This window comes from Ruditapes philippinarum, unplaced genomic scaffold (assembly GCF_026571515.1).
Source record: "Ruditapes philippinarum isolate M1 unplaced genomic scaffold, ASM2657151v2 ctg130_1_1_1_1, whole genome shotgun sequence".
Taxonomy (NCBI): domain Eukaryota; kingdom Metazoa; phylum Mollusca; class Bivalvia; order Venerida; family Veneridae; genus Ruditapes; species Ruditapes philippinarum.
Genome location: NW_026852081.1, coordinates 180,397 through 207,609, shown reverse-complemented (window position 1 = coordinate 207,609; position 27,213 = coordinate 180,397). Strand labels below are relative to the sequence as shown.

Below are 27,213 nucleotides of genomic sequence, written 5' to 3'. Positions count from 1 at the left end.
ATAATAGTATGCCAAAAAGTTTCAGAAACCGACTAAAATGTTTTTTTCTTGTTATATACAATACTGTACACAGTACACTGGGTGTGTTAATTTTTTATTGGTGTAGAAGTCTATCTTACTAAAAAATTATGTGTGATAACTTGGGGAGGGTAAAGAAAACTGCCGATTCAGATTTTTTTTGGACGAGACTATTGAAGAACTGGATTTCTTTTGTACTTTTGAAACAGTTAATTATTTCGTGAGAAAGATTGATTTAATTTAAAAAAAAGATACTCGGCCGAAGTATAAACTGGTTAACATGCAACATTCTGTTATTATCCTTTACTTTTTATTTTAGAATGACCAATAAAATGTACAGATTTCAGAGTGTAATTTTAAAAGGATCTTCTGATATTCAATCCTTTCCTGTTAATTTTACAGGAAGTCAAACTCCGTCTGAAAAAAACCACGTCAAATCTTAACTTTTGTATATATTTGAACATTTTTCATATCTTGCATATATTAAGGGAACTAAAAATATAAACCCAGGTTCCATGCATATTGTCATTATAAACTATACAATCGAAATAATAAACTTCATCAAATATCTAGCGTACAAATGCAGCGGACATGCAGATATATGAATCATCTTAAATTTGATACCCAGTCAAGGTTAACTGTACATTTTTTTTAAAAATGAGACTTTGCGTATGGGTATTTTTAAAAAAAAATAGTGACCTAGATCTTATAATACTACCATGGCACCAAAAATATAGCAAACAAATATATTCAGTGTCAAAATGTAAATCAAAATGAACAAAACTTAAGCATATAAGGTGAATTATATAATATTTTAGTTAAAGCAAATCAATTGCGCTTGTCAAACTTGTTGAACGACCCTTATTCTTGAAACTGATAACGAAAGTCAGTGCGATTTAAAACGGGTGACAAAACGACAGACCAGATCTACAAGGTGTGATGCGACATCAGGGATTGAAATATTTAGCTTACAATAATGTCGGGTATAGCGTAGGACTGGAATCATAGTTTCAAAAGGTAATTCATTTATTTAATATTTTGTCAATGAAACATATCCTTGTGTCTGTTGGTGGTAGGACAGGACGTGAAGTTGTTTTACAGTTTGTTTAATCGGGCGAAATGGTTGTAGACAATACAAAATGGCGACCGAATTGTCTTAAACTCGGACGACTTAAGCGGACAATATAAGCATATAAAAACACTGACAATATAGATAAAGAGGAAAAAGCGGAGATATATAATTATACTGTAGACTGATGAATGAGTAAGCGTGAATTGAGCAAGTTTATAAAAATGGTGTATGATTGACTTTTATAGATTAATATTTAAAATATTGATAATTAAATAGCAAGTTAGAAAAAATATGAATGTAACTTATGACTGAATTTCATTGAACTTATTTTACGTTTTATTTAAGTCTGTGGTATTATGATAAATGTTTTGGACATACAAATAAGGAAAGTGAATTTATGAAACAAATTATTAAAACTTTATGTGCAGTAGGCGGAAATATGTTCGCTGGCAATATGTCATTTATGATAAACGCGGAAGATAAAGTATAGACATGTGAGATGCAAGCAATCTATCAAACAATGTTAAGAATCAGAACCAGATATTGAAAATGTGTCAATCATAAAGGCATAAATAAACTTGCACTACACCAAAATTCGTTAACCATTTATTGTCTTAAACGTTTTTTTTTCCACAAATATAATACATTTCTTCATCTTAACAATAACAACATCAGAAATACCTTATTTCGCTAGACTCTGCATGTTCATACGAAGTGTTCTGTTCACAAAGTGACATGGTGAGCTTTTGTGATCGCTTTTCGTCCTGCGTCCATCCGTCGTCCGTCCGTCCGTCGTACGTCCGTCGTCCGTAAACTTTTACTTTAAATGACATGTCCTCATAAACCACTAAGCCAATTTCATCCAAACTTCACAGGAATGTTCCTCTGGTGGTCAAAGAATTTAATTCCATGCAGAACTCTGTTTGCCATGGCAACCTAAAGAAAAAACTTTAAAAATCTCCTAAAAATCCAAAAGAGCTAGAGCTAAAATATTTGGCATGAAACATCTTCTAGTGAGTGTCTACCAAGTTTGTTAAAAAAAAAGCCCTTGGGTCAAAATTTGCCCCGCCCCAGGGGGTCATTGATTTTCCCTATATGCATATAGTAAAAACTAAAAAAAACTTCTTTTAAAGAACCCAAAGAGCTAGAGCTAAGATATTTAGCATGAAACATGTTCTCATGGATGTCTACCAAGTTTGTTCAAATAAGAGCTCTGGGGTCAAAATTGGCCCCGACCCGGGGGTCATTGAATTTCCTTATATGTGTACAGCAAAAACTTAAAAAATCTTTTTTGAAAAAACAAAACAAAACAAATAGCTAAGGTTTAGATACTAAGCAGGAAACATCTTCTAGTGAGTGTCTACCAAGTTTGTTCAAATAAAAGCCCTGGGGTCAAAATTGGCCCCGCCCTGTTGGTCATTGATTTTCCTTATATGTGTATAGCAAAAACTTAAACATCTTCTTTGGAAAACCCTGAATAGCTAGAGTTTAGATATTAAGCATGAAACATTTGCTAGTAAGTGTCTACAAATATTGTTCAAATAAAAGCCCTAGGGTCAAAACTGGCCCTGCCCCCGGTGTGTCATTATTTTTAACTATATGTGTAAAGAAATAACTTGAAAAAATTTTCTTTTAAAAAACCCAATGAGCTAGACCTTAGATGTTTAGCATGAAACATCTTGTAATAAGTGTCTACCAAGTTTGTTCAAATAAAAGCCCTGGGGTTTAAACTGGCCCCGCTCCGGGGGCCTATATACAGGTGAGCGACTTCAGTGCCACCATGGCCTTCTTGTTTCATAATATCCCCATTATTTATACGGATTGAATATAAAAGTAATTCTACTTAGAAGTTTACAAAAAAATGTTTAAATAAAAGAAAAAGAAAAAAAGACAATGCTATATTTTATATTGTATAACGAATATATATTTTTAACAACCAAAGGATAATAAGATTGAATATTTGTCTGATGGTCAATTACAACTGGTAGAAAAAAAATTAACATGAAGATTGATTTTTTTACAAAAAAAACCCCAAAACAAAACAAAAAAACACACAAAAAAGAACCAACAAACAAAAAAACCCACCACCACCACCAGCACCACCACCAACAACAAAAACACCAACACAAAAACAACAACAACAACAACCCCAAAACAAAACAAAAGCCATCAAATCTCAACTTTGGTATATATTTGAACATATTTTATATGTGGCATGTATTGAGGGAAATAAAAATAGAAACCCATACCGTCACTATAGACTGTACAATCGAAAAAATAATCTTATACAATTTAAATAATCAAATAGCTATTGTACAAGTGCAGCAGAGATATGAATAATCTTAAATTTGATACCCAGTCAAGGTTAACTGTACATTTTTGAAAAATGAGACTTTACATATCGGTATTTGTTTACAATTTAAGTGACCTAGATCTTATAATAATACCATGGCACGAACAAAATAACAAACAAATATATTCAGTGTAAAAATGTAGATCAAAAACCAAAATTTATATAAGCATGTAAGGTTTATTAAATCATACTTTAGTGAAAGCAAATCAATTTGCATTTGTTACGTCACACTTGTTGAACAACCCTTATTCGTGAAACTGAATACGAAAGTCAGTGCGATTTTCTGAAAATAAAAAAAACCCCTACAAGGACTAGATCTACAAGCTGTTATGCGACATTAGGGCTTACAATAACGTCGGGTATAGCGTAGGACTGGAATCATAGTTTCAAAAGGTAATTTATTTATTTAATATTTCGTCAATGAAACATATCCTTGTGTCTGATAGTGGTAGGACAGGACGTGAAGTTGTTTTACAGTTTGTTTAATCGGTTGAAATGATTGAAGATTATACAAAATGGCTACCGAATTGTCTTAAACTAGGACGACTTTAAAAGCGGACAATATAGATAAAGAGGAAAAAAGTGGATATATATAATTATACTGTAATCTGTTGATTATTAAGCGTGAATGGAGCAAGTTTATAAAAATGGTGTATGATTGACTTTGATAGATTAATATTTAAATTATTGATAATTAAATAGCTGGCATGCGAGCAGTTCCCGTACAGAAGCAGTACCCGTATTTTTCATTTCAACGCTTGATTTTTACTTGCATTCTTCGAAAAATCATTTCAAATCAAGCAGATACATAAAGGAGACCAAATCTAAGTGTCAGTTCAGCAGTACGTATAAAAAGTCTCATTTTAAATCACTTTCACCTGTGCGTCGTCAAAACGTGACCTTGTTTTCTCTGGGGATTCCGTCCTTGTGCGCATGCGCAAAAATACTTACACGTGAGGCTTGTTAAAGGGTTTTCCACTAATATCACCTGTTTACAGATAAGTAGGCAATGTGATGAAAACTTGTTTAATTATCAGAATTTTGACCAATATTACTATATAAAATAATTTTATGGCTTTGATGCGTGCATGCTATTGCATGTGAATGCGTTGGGGTAACGGAACCGGGTATTAGATACCCGCGTTTAGTCTACGCTCTATTTCCTGAATTACATCTATTTATCTCTTAGATAATGGTCTGTACAACAATTGTAAATGAAAAATAGGTCCGATATAATAAAATTGTATAATTATAATGGGTTAGATTTTATGTACGGGAACTACTTCTCTTCATACAAAATGATGGATAATTTCGGTACCCCATATGAGGCCTCATAAGTAAGGGTTATTCTGTGTTTAGAACATGATGGAATTTCCATGATTTGTGTGACGAGCAGAATATTGATGTGTAAAATTCAAATTTTGGTGAGTGAGCGTAATAAAAATAATGTTTAAGTAACTATGATTTTTGTACAGGAACTGCAGTAAATGTAACTTATGACTGAATTTCATTGAACTTATTTTACGTTTTATTTAAGTCTGTGGTATTATGATAAATGTTTTGAACATACAAATAAGGAAAATGAATGTATGGAACAAATTATTAAAACTTTCTTTTTGTGCAGTAGCGGAAATATGTTCGCTGGCAATATGTCAATTGTGATAACCGCGGAAGATAAGTATCTATAGACATATGAAAATGCGAGCGATCAATATCAGATATTGAAAATGTTTAAATCATAAACGCATAAATAAACTTGCACTATACAAAATTCGTTAACCCTGGCATTATTTCATTGTCTTTAACGGTTTTTTTCGCACAAAAAATAATACATTTCTTTATCGTCAATAATAGCTTATTTCGCTTGACTTTGCATGAGTTTGTAACTTTTATATCAAGACCAGATAGTTTTACAAAATAAAAAGAAATACAGTGTTATTTTATCATTTCATTACATAAAACATAAAAGGAATACAGAGTTTATTTATAATTATGCCCCCATTTCGAAGAAAACGGGGTATATTGCTTTGCACTTGTCGGTCCGTCGGACCGTCGGTCCGTCAGTCCGTCGGTCCGTAGACCAAATGGTTTCCGAGTGATAACTAAAGAACCCTTAGGCCTAGGAACTTCAAACTTGGTATGGTGATTGTTCATGACCAGTAGATGACCCCTATCGATTTTGGGGTCAAGGGGTCAAAGGTTAAGGTCACATTGACCTTGTAAGCAAAAACGGTTTCAGATCAATAACTAAAGAACCTTAAGGCCTAGGAACTTCAAACTTGGTATGGTGATTGGTCATGATCAGTAGATGACCCCTAGTGATTTTGGGGTCAAGGGGTCAAAGGTCAAGGTCAAATTGACCTTGTAAGCAAAAACGGTTTCCGGTCAATAACTAAAGAACCTTAAGGCCTAGGAACTTCAAACTTGGTATGGTGATTGGTCATGATCAGTAGATGACCCCTTTTGATTTTGGGGTCAAGGGGTCAAAGGTCAAGGTCACATTGACCTTGTAAGCAAAAACGGTTTCCGATCAATAACTAAAGAACCTTAAGGCCTAGGAACTTCAAACTTGGTATGCTGATTGGTCATGATCAGTAGATGACCCCTATTGATTTTGGGGTCAAGGGGTCAAAGGTCAAGGTCAAATTGACCTTGTAAGCAAAAACGGTTTCCGATCAATAACTGAAGAACCTTAAGGCCTAGGAACTTCAAACTTGGTATGCTGATTGGTCATGATCAGTAGATGACCCCTAGTGATTTTGGGGTCAAGGGGTCAAAGGTCAAGGTCACATTGACCTTGTAAGCAAAAACGGTTTCCGATCAATAACTGAAGAACCTTAAAGCCTAGGAACTGCAAACTTGGTATGGTGATTGGTCAAGATCAGTAGATGACCCCTAGTGATTTTGGGGTCAAGGGGTCAAAGGTCAAGGTCACATTGACCTTGTAAGCAAAAACGGTTTCCGATCAATAACTGAAGAACCTTAAGGCCTAGGAACTTCAAACTTGGTATGGTGATTGGTCATGATCAGTAGATGACCCCTAGTGATTTTGGGGTCAAGGGGTCAAAGGTCAAGGTCACATTGACCTTGTAAGCAAAAACGGTTTCCGATCAATAACTGAAGAACCTTAAGGCCTAGGAACTTCAAACTTGGTATGGTGATTGGTCATGATCAGTAGATGACCCCTATTGATTTTGGGGTCAAGGGGTCAAAGGTCAGGGTCACATTGACCTTGTAAGCAAAAACGGTTTCCGATCAATAACTTAAGATTTTTAAGGCCTAGGAACTTCAAACTTGGTGTGGTGATTGGTCATGATCAGTAGATGACCCCTATTGATTTTGGGGTCAAGGGGTCAAAGTTCAAGGTCACATTGACCTCTTGCGTAAAAACGGTTTCTGATCAATAACAAAAGAACCCTTAGGCCTAGGAACTTCAAACTTGGTATGGTGATTGGTTATGACCAGCAGATGACCCCTATTGATTTTGGGGTTAAGGGGTCAAAGGTCAAGGCCACATTGACCTTGTAGGGAAAAACGGTTTCCGATCAATAACGAAAGAACCCTTAGGCCTAGGAACTTAAAACTTGATATGGTGATTGGTCATGATCAGTAGATGACCCCTATTGATTTTGGGGTCAAGGCGTCAAAAGTCAAGGTCACATTGACCTCTTAGATAAAAACAGTTTCCGATCAATAACTAAAGAACCCTTAGGCCTAGGAACTTCAAACTTGGTATGGTGATTGGTCATGACCAGCAGATGACCTCTATTGATTTTGGGGTTAAGGGGTCAAAGGACAAGGTCACATTGACCTTGTAGGTAAAAATGCTTTCCAATCAATAACTTAAGAATCCTTAGGCCTAGGAACTTCAAACTTGGTATGGTGATTGGTCATGACCAGCAGATGACCTATTGATTTTGGGGTCAAGGGGTCAAAGGTCAAGGTCACATTGACCTTGTAGGTAAAAACATTTTAAGTTCAAAAGAGTTGTTTAAAAGAAGATAAAAGAATGTTTAAAAATGTTTAAAACAGGGGCTGGAAAACTATAACTGCACAGAAATGCTCTGGTGTAGAGAGTAAGGCAAGTGAAGGGGGTAGTTGGCTCAAGTGGTTTACCGTCCTATGAAAGAATGAGAATTCATAATAGTCAGAAGTTGCTGTGAATAACCCATAACAAATGGGATGGCTATGGCGTGATTTTCTTGAGATGGGTGGCAAATATTCTTCTATGGGGATAGCAAACAGGCCATGGCGAATCTTATAGAGAAGGGATAACCTAGCATCTATACGTCTGAGTTCCAGTTTTCAAAGGTGAAGGGAGTGTCCGTCGTGACGCTAGACGTCTGACCCATAATCTAACTTAATCCACCGGGCTGCTGTTCTTTGGACATTTTGGATTTGATCTATTTGAGTTTTGGTGTGGGGACACCATACTTCGGAACCATATTCAAGCTGTGGTCTGACTAACGTCTGGTAAGCTATGGACTTAATGTTTTGGGATTTAACCTTTATGTTTCTGCGCAGGAATCTTAAGGTTTGGTTTGCTTTCTTGGATGTCCTGTCTATATGGGCATCCCACGTGACGTTTTCTGATATACCTACGCCTAAGTACTTAGGTGAGTTTGTCGATTCTAAATGGACTCCATGAAGGTAGTATTGTGTTTGGATAGGATGTTTTCTTTTTGCAACGTTGATAACTTGACACTTGGAGGGGTTGAATTCCACACCCCACTCCAAATTCCACTTTTCGAAACAATTTAGGTCATTTTGGAGGGTGACTAATTGGTTTGCAGACATCAGAGCAATTTATATTGCAGTATCGTCTGCAAACAAGCGGACATGGGAATTTGTGTTTTTTTGGAGGTCAATTATGTAGGCGAGAAACAGGAGGGGTCCTAGAACAGAGCCTTTTGGGGAGACCTGAGGATACTAGGATGGGGCTAGAGAAGCTGTCATTGAGCACAACAGACTGAAGCCTGTTATCTAGAAAACTTTTGACCCATTTTAAAGTTTGGCCTCTGATTCCATAGTCATGTATTGTCAGCAGTACTTTCTCATGGCTGACCTTGTCGAAAGCCTTACTAAAATCTAAAAGAATCAGATCTACTTCTTTTTTTCTCATATACTGAAGTGACCAGGTCATTTACCATCATAACAAGTTGCGTAACACATAACCTTTTTTCCCTGAAACGATGTTGGAGGATGGTTGGTGAAATGTTTAACAATGGAAGAAGAAACTATGTGTTCCATAACCTTACACAGAACACATGTTAATCTAGCTATAGATAATGAATGGGCATATTCAAAAACTTCCGAAAATAATTATGACATAGAAACCCAAATGGATTTATATTAATGTAACATTTTTAAGCATAATATACTAAAGTATATATATATATATATATATATATATATATATATATATATATATATATATAGAAAAATCGCACGAAAAATCGGCACGCCGCAGCCGGGACTCGAACCACGGGTCTCTGGATTGCCGGTCCAGTATGCTAACCACTACACCACAGCGGCCGTTGCTTTTTCTTCGTGCTAATTGGCCTTATATATTTAAGTTATTTTTAACTTTATTGTGACGTCATCACTTTTATTACCATAGCGGCGAGCTATTTATAGCTTCTTACCGTGGTTCGAGTCCCGGCTGCGGCGTGCCGATTTTTCGTGCGATTTTTCTATGTATACTTTCACGCTCATGACTTTCTTTCTTTCATATATATATATATATTAAAAGGTATATATGAAGACAAATGATATTATGAAGCATGCATGTCACTGCATGTGGGGTTTTGAAAATGGATTAATTCAGTTTTATAAGAGTTTTTGCCCCTGACATAGTAATAATTTGCAATTTGTGCGGTGCTACATGTAGCTAGAAAATATCTGACCTGGAGTCATGAAAGTTAGATCAGCTTGTGAAGTTGTGCACCTAGGCTTTAGCTTTTTAGCTCACCTGTAACAAAGCGACAGGGTGAGCTTTTGTGATTGCTTTTCGTCCGGCGTCCGCCCGTCCGTCCATCCGTCCGTCCGTAAACTTTTACTTTAAATGACATCTCCTCATAAACCACTAAGCCAATTTCATCCAAACTTCACAGGAATGTTCCTTTGGTAGTCACCTTTAACATTGTTCAAAGAATTTTATTCCATGCAGAACTCTGGTTGACATGGCAAATGAAAGAAAAAACTTTCAATATCTTCTTTTAAAAAGCCCTAAGAGCTAGAGCTTAGATATTTGGCATGAAACATCTTCTAGTAAGTGTCTACCAAGTTTGTTCAAATAAAAACCTTGGGGTCAAAATTTGCGCCACCCCAGGGGGTCATTGATTTTCTCTATATGTATATAGTAAAAACTTAAAAAAAATCTTCTTTTAAAGAACCCAAATAGCTAGATTTAAGATATTTAGCATGAAACACCTTCTTATGAGTGTCTACCAAGTTTGTTCAAATAAAAGCCCCGGGGTCAAAATTGGCCCCGCCTCAGGGGTTCATTGATTTTCCCTATATGCATATAGTAAAACCTTAAAAAATCTTCTTTTAAAGAACTCAAAGAGCTAAAGCTAAGTCGCCTAAGATATTTAGCATGAAACATGTTTTAACGGGTGTCTACCAAGTTTGTTGAAATAAAAGCCCTGGGTTCAAAATTGGCCCCGCCCCGGGGGGTCATTGTTTTGCCTTATATGTGTAGAGCAAAAACTTAAAAATCTTCTTTTAAAAAACCCAAATAGCTAGAGTTTAGATATTAAGCATTAAACATCTTCTAGTAAGTGTCTACAAAGTTTGTTCAAATAAAAGCTCTGGGGTCAAAACTGGCCCCGCCCCAGGGACAATCCAAGAAAAAAATAATTAAATCATTGCTTCTAGCATGAATCAGCAAAATTGTTTTTAATTATATGTGTATAGTAAAAACCTAAAAAATGTTCTTTTAAAAAATCCAATGAGTTAGAGCTTAGATGGTTAGCATGAAACATCTTCTTATAGGTGTCTACCAAGTTTGTTCAAATAAAAGCCTTCGGGTTAAAATTTGCCCTGCCGGGTGGGGGGAGGGGGACCTATATACAGATGAGCGACTTCAGGGCCATCATGGCGCTCTTGTTTATTTATTCAGTAATTGTAGGTTAATTGCTCTTGACTGTTTCAAAATGTTATGACACGTGTGGCTGTAAAAATGTTTGAGCTAGAGTCAACTTTACAGGATGGTTAGTTAGCATTGTACACCCCGGAGTTTGCTCGTGAATTTATATAGTAGAGTAATTTGTAGCGTAAAAGCCCTTTATTTAGTATTAATTTTACAATTTAAGTTTGTTTTATTTAGTAAAAATTGTACTTACTTTAAGTTTGGGCAAACTTGAATATTGATCACAACTTTTTTTATTTCTGGGTGTATTGTCTTCTTACTTGGCCACAACAACCATTTAGTATACCAGACTAACCCTGACCTTCAGTCATAAATGACATTGACCTTCAATGTCAAATCTATGAATTTTAGCTTAAGTTTTGCTGATTCATGCTAGAAGCAATTATTTAATTATTTTTTTCTTGGATTGTCCCTGAACGAAATGTTCAGCCCGGAAATGAAACGGAATTAGCCCACGAACTTCGCCCGGAATAAAAGTAATTTGAACAAGTATAAAAGAGCATATTCCGGGCGATATTGGGGCAAAATCGGGATGGGATTTGGCCCGAAATATGTAATCGAGCAGGAATATTTTACGTGCGGAAAACTAGCACAGATTCTGGCGTATCTAGGCAAGTAATCTGGGCCCGGAATCTAGGCACGTAATTTTGATCACCTTGATTTCAACTATTATGTTGTCTGTCACAAACCAAAACTTTCTTTCAAACTGATTATAAAAACCACAATTTCTCTTCATTATGTTAGCTCCTTTGGTAGCAATAATAAGGTTGCTACCCCTAAGTCAAGGCTACACTGAAAGGCCAAGTGTTAAAAAGTCTATATTTCGTGTCCGCTCCATAATATTTAAATCGCTGTAATATTTCTAAAAAAAATAACTTTGCAGAACTTATCACCATAATGGAACTATGTGCAGAGTACAACAATCAAGTCACTATCCATAAACTTAAAGTCAATGTCACACTTCCAGGTCTTCATTTTTCTGTCCGCTCCTAAACTTTTAAACTATTAAAATGTTTTTAAAATGACTAGGCACAAATGGTCGCCATAATGACATGATGTGTGAAGCGAAATAATCAGGTCGCCAACCCAAGATCTAGGTCTCACATCGAGGTTTAAAGTCAACAATTTTGTGTCATTTTCATAAAATTGTTAACTACTAATTATTATGCCCCCCTTCGAAGAAGAGGGGGTATATTGTTTTGCTAATGTCGGTCTGTCGGTCCGTCCGTCGGTCTGTCGGTCTGTCCGTCGGTAGACCACATGGTTTCCGCTGATTATCTTGAAAAGTATTTATCACAAAGTCTTCATATTTCACATAGTGATTGGTCATCACTAGTAGATGACCCCTATTGATTTTGGGGTCACTAGGTCAAAGGTCAAGGTCACAGGGGCCTTAAATGTCAAAATGGTTTCCGCTGATTATCTTGAAAAGTATGTATCACAAAGTCTTCATATTTCACATAGTGATTGGTCATCACTAGTAGATGACCCCTATTGATTTTGGGGTCACTAGGTCAAAGGTCAAGGTCACAAGGGCCTTAAATGTCAAAATGGTTTCCGCTGATTATCTTGAAAAGTATGTATCACAAAGTCTTCATATTTCACATAGTGATTGGTCATCACTAGTAGATGACCCCTATTGATTTTGGGGTCACTAGGTCAAAGGTCAAGGTCACAGGGACCTTAAAATGTCAAAATGGTATCCGCTGATTATCTTGAAAAGTATTCATCACAAAGTCTTCATATTTCACATAGTGATTGGTCATAACTAGTAGATGACCCCTATTGATTTTGGGGTCACTAGGTCAAAGGTCAAGGTCACAGGGGCCTTAAATGTCAAAATGGTTTCCTCTGATTGTCTTGAAAAGTATTCATCACAAAGTCTTCATATTTCACCTAGTTATTGGTCATAAGAAGTAGATGATCTCTATTGATTTAGGGGTCATTAGGTCAAAGGTCAATGTCACATGGGCCTTAAATGTCAAAATGGTTTCCGTTGATCTTTCCATAATTGAACACTTCCATGTACCCATTTTTGGCAAGTTTATGTAATAAAATTATCAACTATGCGAGTCAATGGCTAGAAAGGGGGGGGGGGTATATGTGTCGTTCGACATTCTTGTTTTAATTATATTGGCACAATTGATCACCATCAACTTTACGGAAGGCAACAACCTTGGTCAGAGATATAACAAAATCAGCAGTCTTGTAATTTTCACCTGAATGATTTGTAAAACAGGAAAGCTTTAAGAATAAATAAGAGTCATAATTAAAGTATTATAAGTGAGAACAGGACATTTTACTAAAGACTATGGAACAGCAATTTTACCGAAAGCATGATACAACCAAATATGTAAGTATCTAGTCTTAAATCAACCAAGGCCTCGACCTTAAACAAAATAAGAGGATCTACAAAGGTTTCTACCTTCTCAATATGGAAGATAATTGGTCAATAACTGAAACAGACTTTTGTGATGTACAAATGTGCTTATGCTTTGCATGGCAAAACATCAAATTCATGGTTGTTTAAAGGTAAGGGAGTACACTTTCATTAGAATGTTATTGGTGGTTAAGGTCAAGAAGTAAACATACATGCGACTTGACAGCGGAATTGAGTTTAGCTGTTCTTCTTATTATTTATGTCTCCCCAAAGTTTTGATTCTTGCCTTAAATGTCTGTTTGTTTGTGTGTCCGCATTAAGCTTGTTCAACTTTAACATGTTAAACTGCTGGCGGGACTTCAACTAAACAGGATCGATCAGTACCATCCCTAGTTGCGTTCTGCCTCGCTGCACAAAATGGCCCCAGAGCAGTAAATAGAAAAATCTTGTCCGGCTTTCACAGGTCAAACTGCTGGCGATATTTCATTGAACCTTTTACTTAACCTACGTGTGCATATCGCTGACACGTTATTTGCTGCACAGAATGACCACCATAGCTGCAAATAGAAAGTCCCTGTCTTCCTTTTACATGTCAAACTGCTGGCTGGATTTCGCCAAAACTTCTTTTCCTGTTGTCACAAGTCAAACTGCTATGGGAAATTTTCTGTAACTTTACAGGAGTAATCAGTACCAACCCTTGTTTTGCTATTTGTTGGCACATTCCGCTGCACTACACAAATTGGCCACGAGATCTAAAGAAAGATTTTGTCCAGTTTTCACAGGTCAAACTGCTGGCAGGATAAATTTCACAGAAGCGATCAGAACCAACCCTATTTGTGGATATCACGGACATGTTCTGCTCCGCTGCACAAAAAGGATCCCAGAACTAAACATAGAAAAAATTTGTCTGCCTTTTACAGGTCAATTCGAGGGATCTTTGCAGGAGTGATCAGTGCCAACCTTTGTTGTGCATATCTCCTGCACATTCTGCTTCACAGCACACAATGGCCACCGGAGCTTAAGATAGAATGAATCTTGTCAGGCTTTTATAGGTCAAACCGCTGGTGGGATTTACATGCTGCCGTCCCATCTGTTGCATACTTACGTGGGTGACTTGGAAATGGATTGACTTCATATTTAGGCACAACATTCTTTAGGATAAGACAAGACATCGATTTCTGCTATCTGTAATTAATCAATGGATTTTATTCTCATACTTGAACGAAACAACTTTCTGGATAAAACCATTTAAAATGTTATGAAATGACCTTGACTATTTTGAGTACAAACAAAATACAAACAAGAAATCAATTTTTTTTCATAAAGAAAAAAGTAAATATTAAAAAACAGGATTTTATTGGTACGGTCGGTTAAACGTTTAACAGGGTTATTAGGTCACGCCCCATCAAACATTTCTAACTTTGACACCGCTATAAAGCAATAGCAACCAGTAATGTTTTTATTCATGCGCTATTTTAGATATAATATGTACTTTGAAATATCAAGATTTAGATTTTATATCTGCTTTCGTTTATAGTTTACAATATTACTACTGTTCCTTGGCATAGAGAGTATTAATATTCAGGTGAGCAATATGAGGACCATCATGGCCCTCGTGTTTTTCTATATGAAGATAAAATTATTAATTTTGCACTTGATATGGACTCAAATAAACAAAAATCAAATCAGGCTGACTGCAGTTTTCACAAAATAGTTTGTACTCACGGATGGATTTTCATATATTTATATATTTCAAACAGTTTGTTATAGAGACACATGACATACCATACAGGGATAACAATGTAGACATGAATATGCTATCTAAAGACACATAGAAAGAAAAAAATTCAACATAATTGAGGCTATAAGCGCATTACCATATGCACTCCTAATTAAATAGCTATCAGTTTCATTCAGCTCGAAACACAACAAGTTCATCGTAATTTATTCCAATTGTTTTTTTTCCATGCATTTTTTACAGGTTATTTAGCATTTACTTTAACCTAATTTTAAACTAAATGTTCGTAATATTTTACCGAATAAAAAATTAAAGGTACCTTTTATGTATTTGTTGTGTCATTCAATTGCACTCACTAACCGTTAACATTTATTACATTTCACCCCCTGAAAATATCATTGCTGGCTTAAAAACCTATATAAATAATTAATCTTAATATAATTCCTTGCTTTATAAAACGTGATGTTTGGTAAAAAAGCAAATACAAAAGAGCATGTTACAAAGGCAATACTGCGAAATTGTAATCACACTTACAATTTTAAGTATCAGCAGACCCAGGTGAGTTTTAAAAACCCCAATCGCTACACGTTCTCGATTTTGGAATAGCCACCGGATCTTTAAATACTATTCCTCGTACGGTAACTTTAACATACTACTGGAATATTTTTGAAAGTGTAGACTGATTGTGTTCCTTTTTGTCTATATTTAGTATTGACCTCTACATTTCCTTACGAAATGTTTTAAATGTTCATTTTTTAGCTCGACCTTTTTTTGGAAAAAAAAGTAGAGGTATTGCTATAGCCGCGGCGGCGTTGCCGTTGCCGTCCGAAAACTTGTACCTGGATCATAACTTATTTAGCTCGACTTTTTTTTTTGAGGTATTGTTATAGTCGCGGCGGCGTTACCGTTGCCATTGACATTGCCGTTGCCGTCCGCAAACTTGTACCTGGATCATAAATTTTTTTTATTGTCTTTATACTTGGCCACAACAACCCTTGGGACAAGACCTTTCAGTAGACCACACCAACTTTGACCTTCATCCATAAATGACCTTGACCTTCAAGGTTAAAAGTCCAAATTTTGCTTGTTTATGCTGTTATTGGCTGTAACTTTGTTATTTTTGAATGGATTGTCTTCAAACTTGAACATAATAATTTTCAAGGATATCCCTTAAAAATAACCAGACAGGCCTTGACCTTCACTCATAAATGACCTTGACTTTGAAGGTCAAATTATTGAAATTTTCATTTTTTTGGCTATTATTGGCTGTAACTTTGTTATTTATGAATAGATTGTCTTCAAACTTGAGCATAATACTCTTCAAGAATATCCCTTAAAATAACCAGACAGACCTTGACCTTCACAAATAAATGACCTTGACTTTGAAGGTCAAATTATTGAAATATTCAATTTTTGGCTATTATTGGCTTAAACTTTGTTTTTTTTGAATGGATTGTATTGAAACTTAAACATAATAATCTTCAAGGATAACTCTTAAAAATAACCCGACAGACCTTGACCTTCACTCATTAATGGCATTGACTTTGAAGGTCAAATTATTGAAATGTTCATTGTTTTGGCTGTAACTGACTGTGGCTTTGATATTATTGAAGGGATCAACTACATATTATAACATAACATACATAAGGACAAGACTTTGTTGTTTATCAAACACTTGGGCTCTTTAATGACCTTGACCTTGAAGGTTAAATTACTGAATTTTCTCAGATTGATGACCATATATATTTATTAGTGTGTGTTTGTCTGTATATATATCATCATCATCAACAACAACAACAATACGCGTCGCCACCTTTAATCCACCACGTGAATCCACCACGTGATTTCACCACGTGACTCTACCACGTGACTCCACGTAACTTTACCACATGACTCCACCACGTGACTTCACCACGTGACTCTACCATGTGAGTTAACTACGTGACTCTACCACGTGACTTCACCACGTGACTCTGCCACGTGATTTCACCACCTGGCTTTACCATGTGACTCTACCACGTGACTCCACCACGTGACTCCACAACGTGGCATCACCACGTAACTCCACCACGTGACTTCACCACGTGACACCACCACGTGACTCTACCACGTGACTGTGACTCTACCACGTGACTCCACCACGTGACACCATGTTTCAACCACGTGACACCACCACGTGACTCCACCACATGTATTTATTTATAGAATTTTTTATTTATAGAATTGCGTGTTTCTATTTATAGAATTGCGTGTTTCTATTTAAAATATTTAGACAAAGACAGACCGATTGATTTATAAAAAGGAAACATTAAAATTTTGTTCAAACATTTCTTTGTTTGCTTTTAGCGAAAGTAAAAAGTCGAGCGTTGCCCCCGCCCGTTGGTGTTTCTTGTTTAGTTCTAGCTGTGACAGGACTCATTTTGTTAAATTGTAAATAGCAGCTTTAGCTACCTTCTCTTCATATCTAAAAGAATTGAAAATAAATGAGAAAAAAATCACATTAATCGTTTGGGTGCCTTATTAGGTTCTGAAGCCCTGCCAATGGTTATAATATATATGTATGTGTATTGTAATATTATTATGAAAAATTTTCCTTTCAGACCTGTTGATACAATGGCGTCTTCAGCACAGAGAGGCGTTAGTAAGTATTATTTTAGGTAAACCATAAGTAATAATGTTATCACCTATCACCAGGGGCCAAATCCCAGGCCAAAATACCATCATTTTTTGTCGCCCCTACAGAGGAGTAGCGACATATAGAGATAATTTCTTCGAATTTTGTCTGTCTGTCCGTCCGTCGGTAACAAAACTTGTCCGGACTACTCCTTAAAAATGTCTGGTTCAATTTCAGAAATGATAAGTAACAAGTCTTGATATGGATATCGTCGAAAATTGATTTTCCGGTTTAATGATATTTGTAAGAGTTTTAGCCCTTCAATGATTTCTCTGTCGCCTCTACAGAGAAGTGGCGACATAAAGGGCTCACTTCTCTGTCGTCTGTCTGTCCGCCTGTCCTTTATAAAACTTGTCCGGACTACTCAGAAACTATTGTTGCAATTTCATCCAAACTTTACATGAATAATTAGTACCAAGTCTAGTGGTGCATATCATCGACAGTTTACGGTTTAATGTTTTTGTACGAGTTATGGCACTTAGATGATTTTTATTTTTGTACGAACTATCCCTCTTATACCACTAATTTAATTTCAATGAGACTTTACAGGGCTGATTTGTAACACCAGTACTTGCGCATATAAACGGGTTTTCAGGTTGATTGAATTCTGGGCGAGTATGGCCCATAACTTAAATATGTGATTATTTGTGTTGCCAGCTATAAAGACGCTTGTCTGGACTCGTCTGTACGTCCGTCCGTCTGTCTGTCTGTCCGTCTTTCCTCTATTATTGTCCGGCACATAACTTTTAAAGAAATAGAGGTATCAACATCAAACTTTGTATGTTTATTTTAACACTTTGAACTTTGTCCGGGACATAACTCCAAAACTATAAGAGATATCAACATCAAACTTTGTAGGTTGATAGACCTCATTGTGTACAAGTGCAGCGCTAATAAACAATAACTCTGTCTAGCCTAAATAGCCTGGAGTTATTGCCCTTTGTTCATTTTTACCCTTTGTACTTTATCTAGGTCATAACTCTAAAACTTTTAAAGATATAAACATGAAACTTTGTAGGTGAATATATCTCATTAGGTGGAAGTACAGTGCAAAAGAACCATCATGCTTTCTAGCCTAATTTTGGAGTTATTGATTTTTGTTAGCTCACCAGAGCCAAAGGCTCAGGGTGAGCTATTAGTATTAAAGGGGGATACTCCGTCGTCCGTCGTCATGCGTCAACAATCATCTTCTTCCCTGAATCCGCTGGACAGATTTACTTCAAATTTTTGGTATGGAGCATCCTTGTGACAGTCACACCTAAATTTGCTCATATGATTTCAATTTGCCCCTTTTAGGAGCTAAAAATAGAAAAACCTGATGACATCTTCTTCTACAGAAGAACCAATTGGTGGATGATTACCAAACTTTGTCTGTAACATTCTTAGGTAGTCTTTTATCAAATTTGCTCATATTAATTTGATTGGACCCTCTTAGAGGTCTCTAGACCTAAAAATAGAAAATCCTTTAGACATCTTATTCTACAGAACCAATTGATGGATGATCACCAAACTTTGTCTGTAGCATTCTTAGGTAGTCTTTTATCAAATTTGCTCATATTAATTTGATAGGCCCCTTTTAGGGATCAAGTGAGCTAAAAATAATATAAACCTTTAGACAGCTATTTCTACAGAACTTATTGATGGATGATAACCAAACTTTGTTGTATTTTTTTCTCAATCTTTATTGAATTGGATTCAAACTTGGAGAAAGCACATTTCAATTAATTTTTTGGGACACATTTTTGAACCTGATGTTTCATGTGCATAGTTGAAAAGTGACATCAGTTGAGCTGTTATTGAATTTTAATATCAACTGGCCTACTTTCGATATTTTTAAATGACTTAACCTACTTTTGTTGTTTTTTATGTATAAACTTCATATTTGGACCAGGGGTGTAATTTCTGATGCTTAATTGAATTTTGATATCATCTGACCTTCTTTGGATATTTTTTACATTGTTTTACCTATTGTCACTTTTTTATGTACAGTTATGTTGACATATAGAATGTATAGAACATTATTATTTCAAACATCCACACCTTACATGTTTTGCATGTGACATTTTGTGTATTCTTTCACATAAGTTATGAAAAAAAATGTCCTATCAAAATTACCACTGCTCTATTGGTCATTTATTCTCTATTTATTCAACATAGTCTCATTGGAATACACTTGCAACATAAATATTTTTAATAAAGCCTTTGCATATAAGAAAATATTTCAGTTTATAAAGTGGACAATGAATTGTGGGCCATATCTCGGCCATATGAGTGATCTAGGGTCAGCTTGGCCCTATGGTTTACTATGAAGGAAAAAAATCAATGTTGAGAAAGTATATAGCTAGATGGGCAAGTTAAAGTTGAGCTTGACTTGCCTTTCTAACACTAAAAACAGTTGTTTCTGGTGAGCGATTAAGGGCCATCATGGCCCTCTTGCTTATTTTTACACTTTGGACTTTGTACGGGACATAACTCTAAAACTATAAAAGATATAAACATGAAACGTTGTAGGTGGATAGATTTCATTAGTTGCAAGTGCATTGGTAAAGAAACAACTCTGTCTTGCCTAATTTTGGAGTAATTACCCTTTCTTCATTTACTTCGAACTTTGTCCCGGACATAACTTTAAAACTATAAAAGATATCAACATGAATTTTGTAGGTAGATAGATCTCATTCGGTAAAAGTAAATTGTAAAATAACCATAACTCTATCTTGCGTAATTTTAGAGTTATTGCCCTTTGTTTATTTTTATACTTTGAATTTTGTCCAGGACATAATTCTTAAACTATAAGAGATATCAACAGGACACTTTGTAGGAAACTTTGTAGGTAGATATATCTCATTTGGTGAACTTGTATTGCTGAAGAACCATAACACTGTCTTGCCTAATTTTGGAGTAATTTCCCTTTTTTCATTTTTTTTTTCAATTTGAACTATGTCCCGGACATAATTCTAAAGCTACAAAGGATATCAACATTGAATTTTGTAGGAAGATAGATCTCATTGGATGGAAGTGCAGTACAAAAAACGTAACTCTAACTTGCCTAATGTAAGAGTTATTGCCCTTTGTTCATTTTTACACTTTGAAATTTGTCCGGGACAAAACTCAAGAATTATAATAGATGTCAACATGAAACTTTGTAGGTAGACAGATGTTATTTGGTAAAAGTGCATTGCAAATAAACTATTACTTTATCTTGCGTAATTTTGGAGTTATTGCACTTTATTTCTTTTTACACTTTGAACTTTGTCCGGGACATAACTCTAAAACTATAAAAGATATAAACATGAAACTTTGAAGGTACATAGATCTGATTGGGTGAAAGTGCAATGAAAAAGACCCATTACTCTGTCTTGTCTAATTTTGGAGTTATTTCTCTTAGTGCGATTGTACACTTTGTCCCGAACATAACTCTAAACTTATTAGAGATATAAACATGATTCTTTGTAGGTAGATAAATCTCATTGGGTGAAAGTGCAGTGCAAAAAAAAACATATTTAAACTCTGCATAAGTTTGGAGTTATTGATCTTTGTACATATTAACACTTTGAACTTTGCCTGGGACATTACTCTTAAACAATACGGTATATCAACATGAAACTGAGTTGGTAGATAGAGCTCATTGAAGAAAAATGCGCTGCAAAATAAGCTTAACTCTGCCTTGCCTAATTTTGGAGTTATTGTCCTTTGTTCATTTTTACATTTTGAACATTGTCCGGGATATAGCTCTGAAACCATAAGAGGTTTGTAGATAGATTGATGTCTTTAAATAGAAGTGTAGCGTAAAATAACCATAACTCTGCCTTGCATAATTTTGGAGTTATTGCCCTTTGTTCATGTTTACATTTTGAACTTTGTCAGAGACATAACTTTGACAATTTAAGAGGTATAACTAACTGTGTCCAAAACCTACTTGGGGAGCATCACCTATTACAATCAATTCTTGTTTAATTATATTGGCACAACTGATCACCATAAACTTTACAGAGGCCAACAACCAGGTGGCTACCCCAAAGGTCAAGGTTATCACATAACCAGTTGTCTTGTTATTTTCACCTGAATGATTTGTAAAACAGGGAAGCTATAAAAAAATATATATAAAATAGATAAATACAGAATCCCTAAAGATAGCCCAACATGACAAAATTGAAATTGTTGAAGGCTCGGTTTAATTGAGCCTGTTCATGTACGGTACTGGAAAGTGCAAGTTACCGTCCACGCCCCCTAGCACCGGCTTAAGCAGAATTCAACATTTAAACATGAAATAGTAAAATTCTGAATTTAGAAACATCCGCAGATGTGTTCATACGGCGGTTATCATGGAACCTTCAATGTGACACTTCCGTGGCATTCCATGAAAAGCGGCGTATGGTCCCCAAGTAATAAAAAGCGTGTGCCCTAAACGAGAAAACAATGGGTGGAACTAATTAAAATGGAATTTTGAAAGGGGATCAGAGGTTATGAAGCCTGCATATCACAGATAAGACGTCAAAAGACAAATTTAAAAATCAGGCAACATATCCTAAGGGTGATTCAACATTATTCAAGTAGGTATATTGGAACCACCAAACTACAAAATGCCGAAAAGTTGAAACTAAAAATACCACAAGCACAACAATAATGTCGTGCTGAACGATCTTCAAGGATCGAAAATATAACATCATTGATTAAATGTACGGGGAGACTTTTTACAGCCGCCACACGGCACAAATAACACGGATGTGACCATAAAATAGATAAATACAGAATCCCTAAAGAAAGCCCAACACGACACAATTGAAAATGTTGCAAAAGGCATAATCATAGTATTTTAAGTGAAAACAGGACATATTACTAATTCCAAATAATAAATAGTCATTTTTTAACCGAATGCATGATACAACCAAATATCCAAATATGTAAGAAGCTTGTCTAAAATTACCCATGGTTACCAAGGCATCGACCTTAAACTTCAAACAAAATAAAACGATCTACAAAGGTTTTTGCCTTTTCAATATGGAAGATAATTGGTTAATAACTGGAACAGACTTTTGTGATGAGTGAATGTGCTTATGCTATGCATGGCACAACATCAAGATTATGGTTGGTTAAAGGTAAGGAAGTACACTTTTATTCCATGGGTGGTTTAAGGTCAAGAAGTAAACATTTATGCAAGGAAGGGACTTTAGCTGTCCTTCAGACTGCCTTTTAAGTATTTATGTGTCCCCAAAATTATCAGTTTTGCCTTGAACTTAGAAGGTCTGATTGTTCGTCTGTTCGCATGAAGCTTGTTCGACTTTCACAGGTTTAACTGCTGGCAGGATTTCAACCAAACAGGATCGATCAGTACCACCCCTACTTGCGTTCTGCTTCTCTGAACAAAATGGCCGCCAGAGCTGGGAATAAAAAAATCTTGCCCAGCTTTCACAGGTCAAACTGTTGGCGAGATTTCAATGAACCTATTACTTTACCTAGTTGTGCATATCGTTGGCACGTCCCAGCAAACACATGATGTTGTATCAACGTTGCTCAGATGTTAGAGTCCGACGTTTGATGGACGTTGAAATTTAGTTGTATTTGAAAGTTTTTGAGAAGTCAGAATCTGACGTCAATCCAACGTCATAAATGACATAAATCCAACCTCTATGTAACGTATATACAACTACTTTCCAACCTATTCCCAACGTGAATCCAACCAGTTTCCAACTTGATTCCAACCAGTTACTGACATACCAACGTAATTCCAACCAATTCCTACCATTAATCCTACTCATTTTCATGAAATAATTCCAAATAAAGAGAAAAAAAAACTTTCTATACTGGAAAAGTGATTTTATTATTTGAATAAAGTAATCATAAAGACGATTAAACAAAATGTATAACACAGTTTTTGATTCGTCCATTCATGTAAAACTTACTATATATTGCCAACACATCTGTATAACATAAAAAACGACTCACTTTTTATCATTTATAGTGATAGATAAATAAAGTTTGATATTTATAAACTGTATATAACCTATCAAAATTAAAAACAATAGGAGCTACATCTCTTTTTAAATTTAAGTTCAGCATTTATAAGACCTCTTTCAGTCAATACAATAATGCACATTGTGTAATCCAAAATTTTAACAATCAGAAGTCAACAAATCATTTTTATTTAAAGGTATTCATGAACTATTGTGTCAAAATATTCATATTTACAACATGCTTAAAACGGATTTTCTTTTAAAGAACATACGGAAAATGGAAATCATGGAAAATAAACGTTTCTTCTGCAGTTGATTCCGTCGCTAATAAAATGGGATAAGTGTGGGAAATATTCCTTTCTAAATTTGTCAAAATTAATTGTAACATACAAGGCAATAAATATTCACTTTTAAAGAAAGTAAGTATTTTTTTATCTTCATTCTTCTAAAACTAACTTAAATTTGGAGATATTCTCCTCCATGTGAATAATTCTGGTATACTAAACGTCCACCACTGGATCTTGATCATTAAATATCATCTACGAAAACACTGTCAAATTAACATGCAAAACTTGTTTTGAGGTTCCACTTGTTTTTTTTAGCTCACCTGAGCACGAAGTGCTCAAAGGTGAGCTTTTGTCATCACTCTGCGTCCGTCGTGCGTCGTGCGTCCTTCAAAAAATGGCGTCAAACTTTTCAAACAACATCTCCTCCTAAACTACATGGCCAATTGCAACCAAACTTTACAGAAATGATCCTTAGGTGGACCCCTTTCAAAATTGTTCAAAAATTTAAATTCCATTAAAAACTCTGGTTGCCATGGCAACCAATAAGAAAAACTTAAAAAATCTTCTTCTAAAAAACCGTAAGAGCTAGAGCTTAGATATTTGGCATGAAACATCTTCTAATGAGTGTCTATCAAGTTTTTTTCAAATCAAAGCCCTAGGGTCAAAATTGGCCCCGCACCAGGGGGTCATTGATTTTCCCTATATGCATATAGTAAAAACTTAAAAAATCTTCTTTTAAAGAACTCAAAGAGCTAGAGCTAAGATATTTAGCATGAAACATGTTGGAATGGGTGTCTACCAAGTTTGTTCAAATAAAAGCCCTGGGGTCAAAATTGGCTCTGCCCCGGGGGTCATTGATTTTCCTTATATGTGTATAGCAAAAACTTAAAAAATCTTCTTTAAAAAAACCCAAATAGCTGGAGTTTAGCTATTAAGCATGAAACATCTTCTAGTGAGTGTCTACAAAGTTTGTTCAAATCAAAGCCCTAGGGTCAAAATTGGCCCCGCCCCCGGGGGTCATTGATTTTCCTTATATGACTGTGTATAGCAAAAACTTAAACATCTTCTTTGAAAAAACCCAGATAGCTAGTGTTTAGATATTTAGCATGAAACATCTTCTAGTGAGTGTCTACCAAGTTTGTTCAAATAAAAGCCCTAGGGTCAAAATTGGCCCCGCCCCAGGGTGTCTTTGATTTTGCCTATATGCATATAGTTAAAACTTAAAAAACCTTCTTTTAAAGAACCCAAAGAGCTAGAGCTAAGATATTTAGCATGAAACATCTTCTAATGAGTGTCTACAAGATTTGTTCAAATAAAAGCCCTAGGGTCAAAATTGGCCCCGCCCCCGGGGGTCATTGATTTTCCCTATGTGCATATAGTAAAAACTTAGAAAATCTTCTTTTAAAGAACTCAAAGAGCTAGAGCTAAGATATTTAGCATGAAACATGTTCTCATGGGTGTCTACCAAGTTTGTTCAAATAAAAAGCCCTGGGTCAAAATTGGCCCCGCCTCGGGGGTCATTCATTAGCTTGACTTTTTTCTTTTAGATATATACATATTATATATATACACATATATTTAATATATATATATATATATATATATATATATATATACAAAAAATGAAAAGTGCCGGAAAAAAGTCACATATAAATAAAACAAAAAACACAGTCCATGAGTTAACTTATTTAATTATTTGCCAACCGGTTTCTCTTATGATCATCAGGGCAAATGTGATATGATATAGAAATGAGAGAATATATACACACATACCACCACATCGATATGCCAGTCAAATTACGGCACAGCGCCTAGCAGAACAGTCATGAAAGCATAGCCACTGCTATGACTGTTCTGCTAGGCGCTGTGCCGTAATTGGACTGGCATATCGATGTGGTGGTATGTGTGTATATATTCTCTCATTTCGATCAATTTATCTGCACACTTGTATCTTAAGTGATCCCACGCAGGGGAAAGTATAACTGTATTGAATTTAATTATCTCCCTTTATATATATTTATGATATATATATATATATGTATGTATATATATATATATATATATATATATATATATATATATATATATATATATATATATATATATATATATATATTTGTTTGTTTGTTTCATTATTTTACGCCTATTCCCAACAGTATTTCAGTCATATAGGCGGGTAGTTTCCTAACCATTGTTCCTGGATAGATACACCAGTACTAGACTACCTTCCTCCGCGCTAAACTACCAAAGCATCTCCCGGGGGTCGAACCCTATATATATATGTATATATATATACATATAATACATAAAATGTATATATATACATGCATACATATACAACCAAGTTTGTTCAAATAAAAGCCCTGGGGTTTAAACTGGCCCCGATCCAGGGGCCTATATACAGGTGAGCGACTTTGGGCCATCATGACCCTCTTGTTCTATCTTGAAACTGCAAAAAGAAACAGAAATAAATAGGTGTACATAATAACCAAAATGGTTTTATATCAATGTATAATTAATATATTTTTTACCCATAGATAACTCTAGCATTTGATAAATGAAATGTTGATTGATGATGTAAAACTCTAAAAAACTATAACTTCAATGTAAGTAATTTGCATAAAAGTAACATTTTAATGTGCAAATTCAATAAGACATTTCCGTAATTATTTTACTTTTTATATATTAACAGTTAATTTTGACAACAAAATCAAAATCCATATATTACCTTTGATGTCCTAATAATTCTTTTGTGTTCTGTCGACTGTTTTTCGTGTACTATATAAATATATACATTCCTATCAGCTAATTGTCGTCAAACATTAGTGTCAGTCTATAAATAAAGAAAAATCCTATGATTTTTTACTTACTTTGACAATATGAATTGATAGATCCCTACTTTGACCCTTTACATGTAGATCTATTTGATTAACAATAGATTTAAATAATGTGTTCTTTTGTTAACAAACACGTTGTGGTGAAATACCTACTAATCTGATAAATAGAAGAGAGATTAAGGTCATGTAGGGATCGTGTCATAAAATGAAAACAACACAATAAAACAAAAAGTTTGATAGAATTCCATACAGTTTATATATCATTTGAAGTTAGTTGTAGGCGAATCAGACTACATTAATCAAATACAATGTAATGTATAAGGAAAATATATATTCCTGTATATAATGTAACTTATAATGTTTCAGTTATTATACTAAGAATGCAGTAAGTTTAATACAAATCTACCTTCAAAAATAACGTTGAATAAAAAAATAAATAATATCGAAGAAATGCTCCAATTTTCATTTTTTTAATTACTGAATACTTGCTTACTGTTCTGGTATGCTAGTCGAGTGAAAAATTAAGATGGCCTTATATAACTTGTTTTAAAAACTTATTCAGCATCATTTACTTCATATAACAACAAAAGAAATTTATATTTCAACATGTTTTTGTTCTATATATAACAATGCATTTAGTATAACACTGATATTTCTTAAGAAATCGTGTTTATTTTGACAGTTGGCATATGCGGTAACCATGGAAACTGCCCGTTTCTAAAAAAATCTAACACGTCAACATATATTTTT

General features: G+C 35.0%; 1 protein-coding gene and 1 non-coding gene across 3 annotated transcripts in view; one reads left to right on the top strand and one right to left on the bottom strand.

The window, feature by feature from the left end:
* The first annotated feature begins 925 nt into the window (after positions 1 to 925).
* LOC132748683 (uncharacterized) overlaps positions 926 to 27,213 on the top strand; it is a 117,211-nt gene continuing 90,923 nt past the window's right edge. The window contains exons 1-2 of one of the 2 annotated variants that reach the window (XM_060738298.1): positions 926 to 1,035; positions 17,315 to 17,355. In XM_060738298.1, coding sequence (XP_060594281.1) covers positions 17,328 to 17,355 — 28 coding nt within the window. In that variant the 5' untranslated portion in view covers positions 926 to 1,035; positions 17,315 to 17,327. Of the gene's footprint in view, positions 1,036 to 3,729; positions 3,837 to 17,314; positions 17,356 to 27,213 lie in introns of those variants that run through there. The other variant, XM_060738306.1, reaches the window with a different exon arrangement.
* On the bottom strand, positions 8,906 to 8,978 carry Trnaa-ggc (transfer RNA alanine (anticodon GGC)). Its single transcript has one exon. It is a non-coding gene; the product is annotated as a tRNA-Ala (tRNA).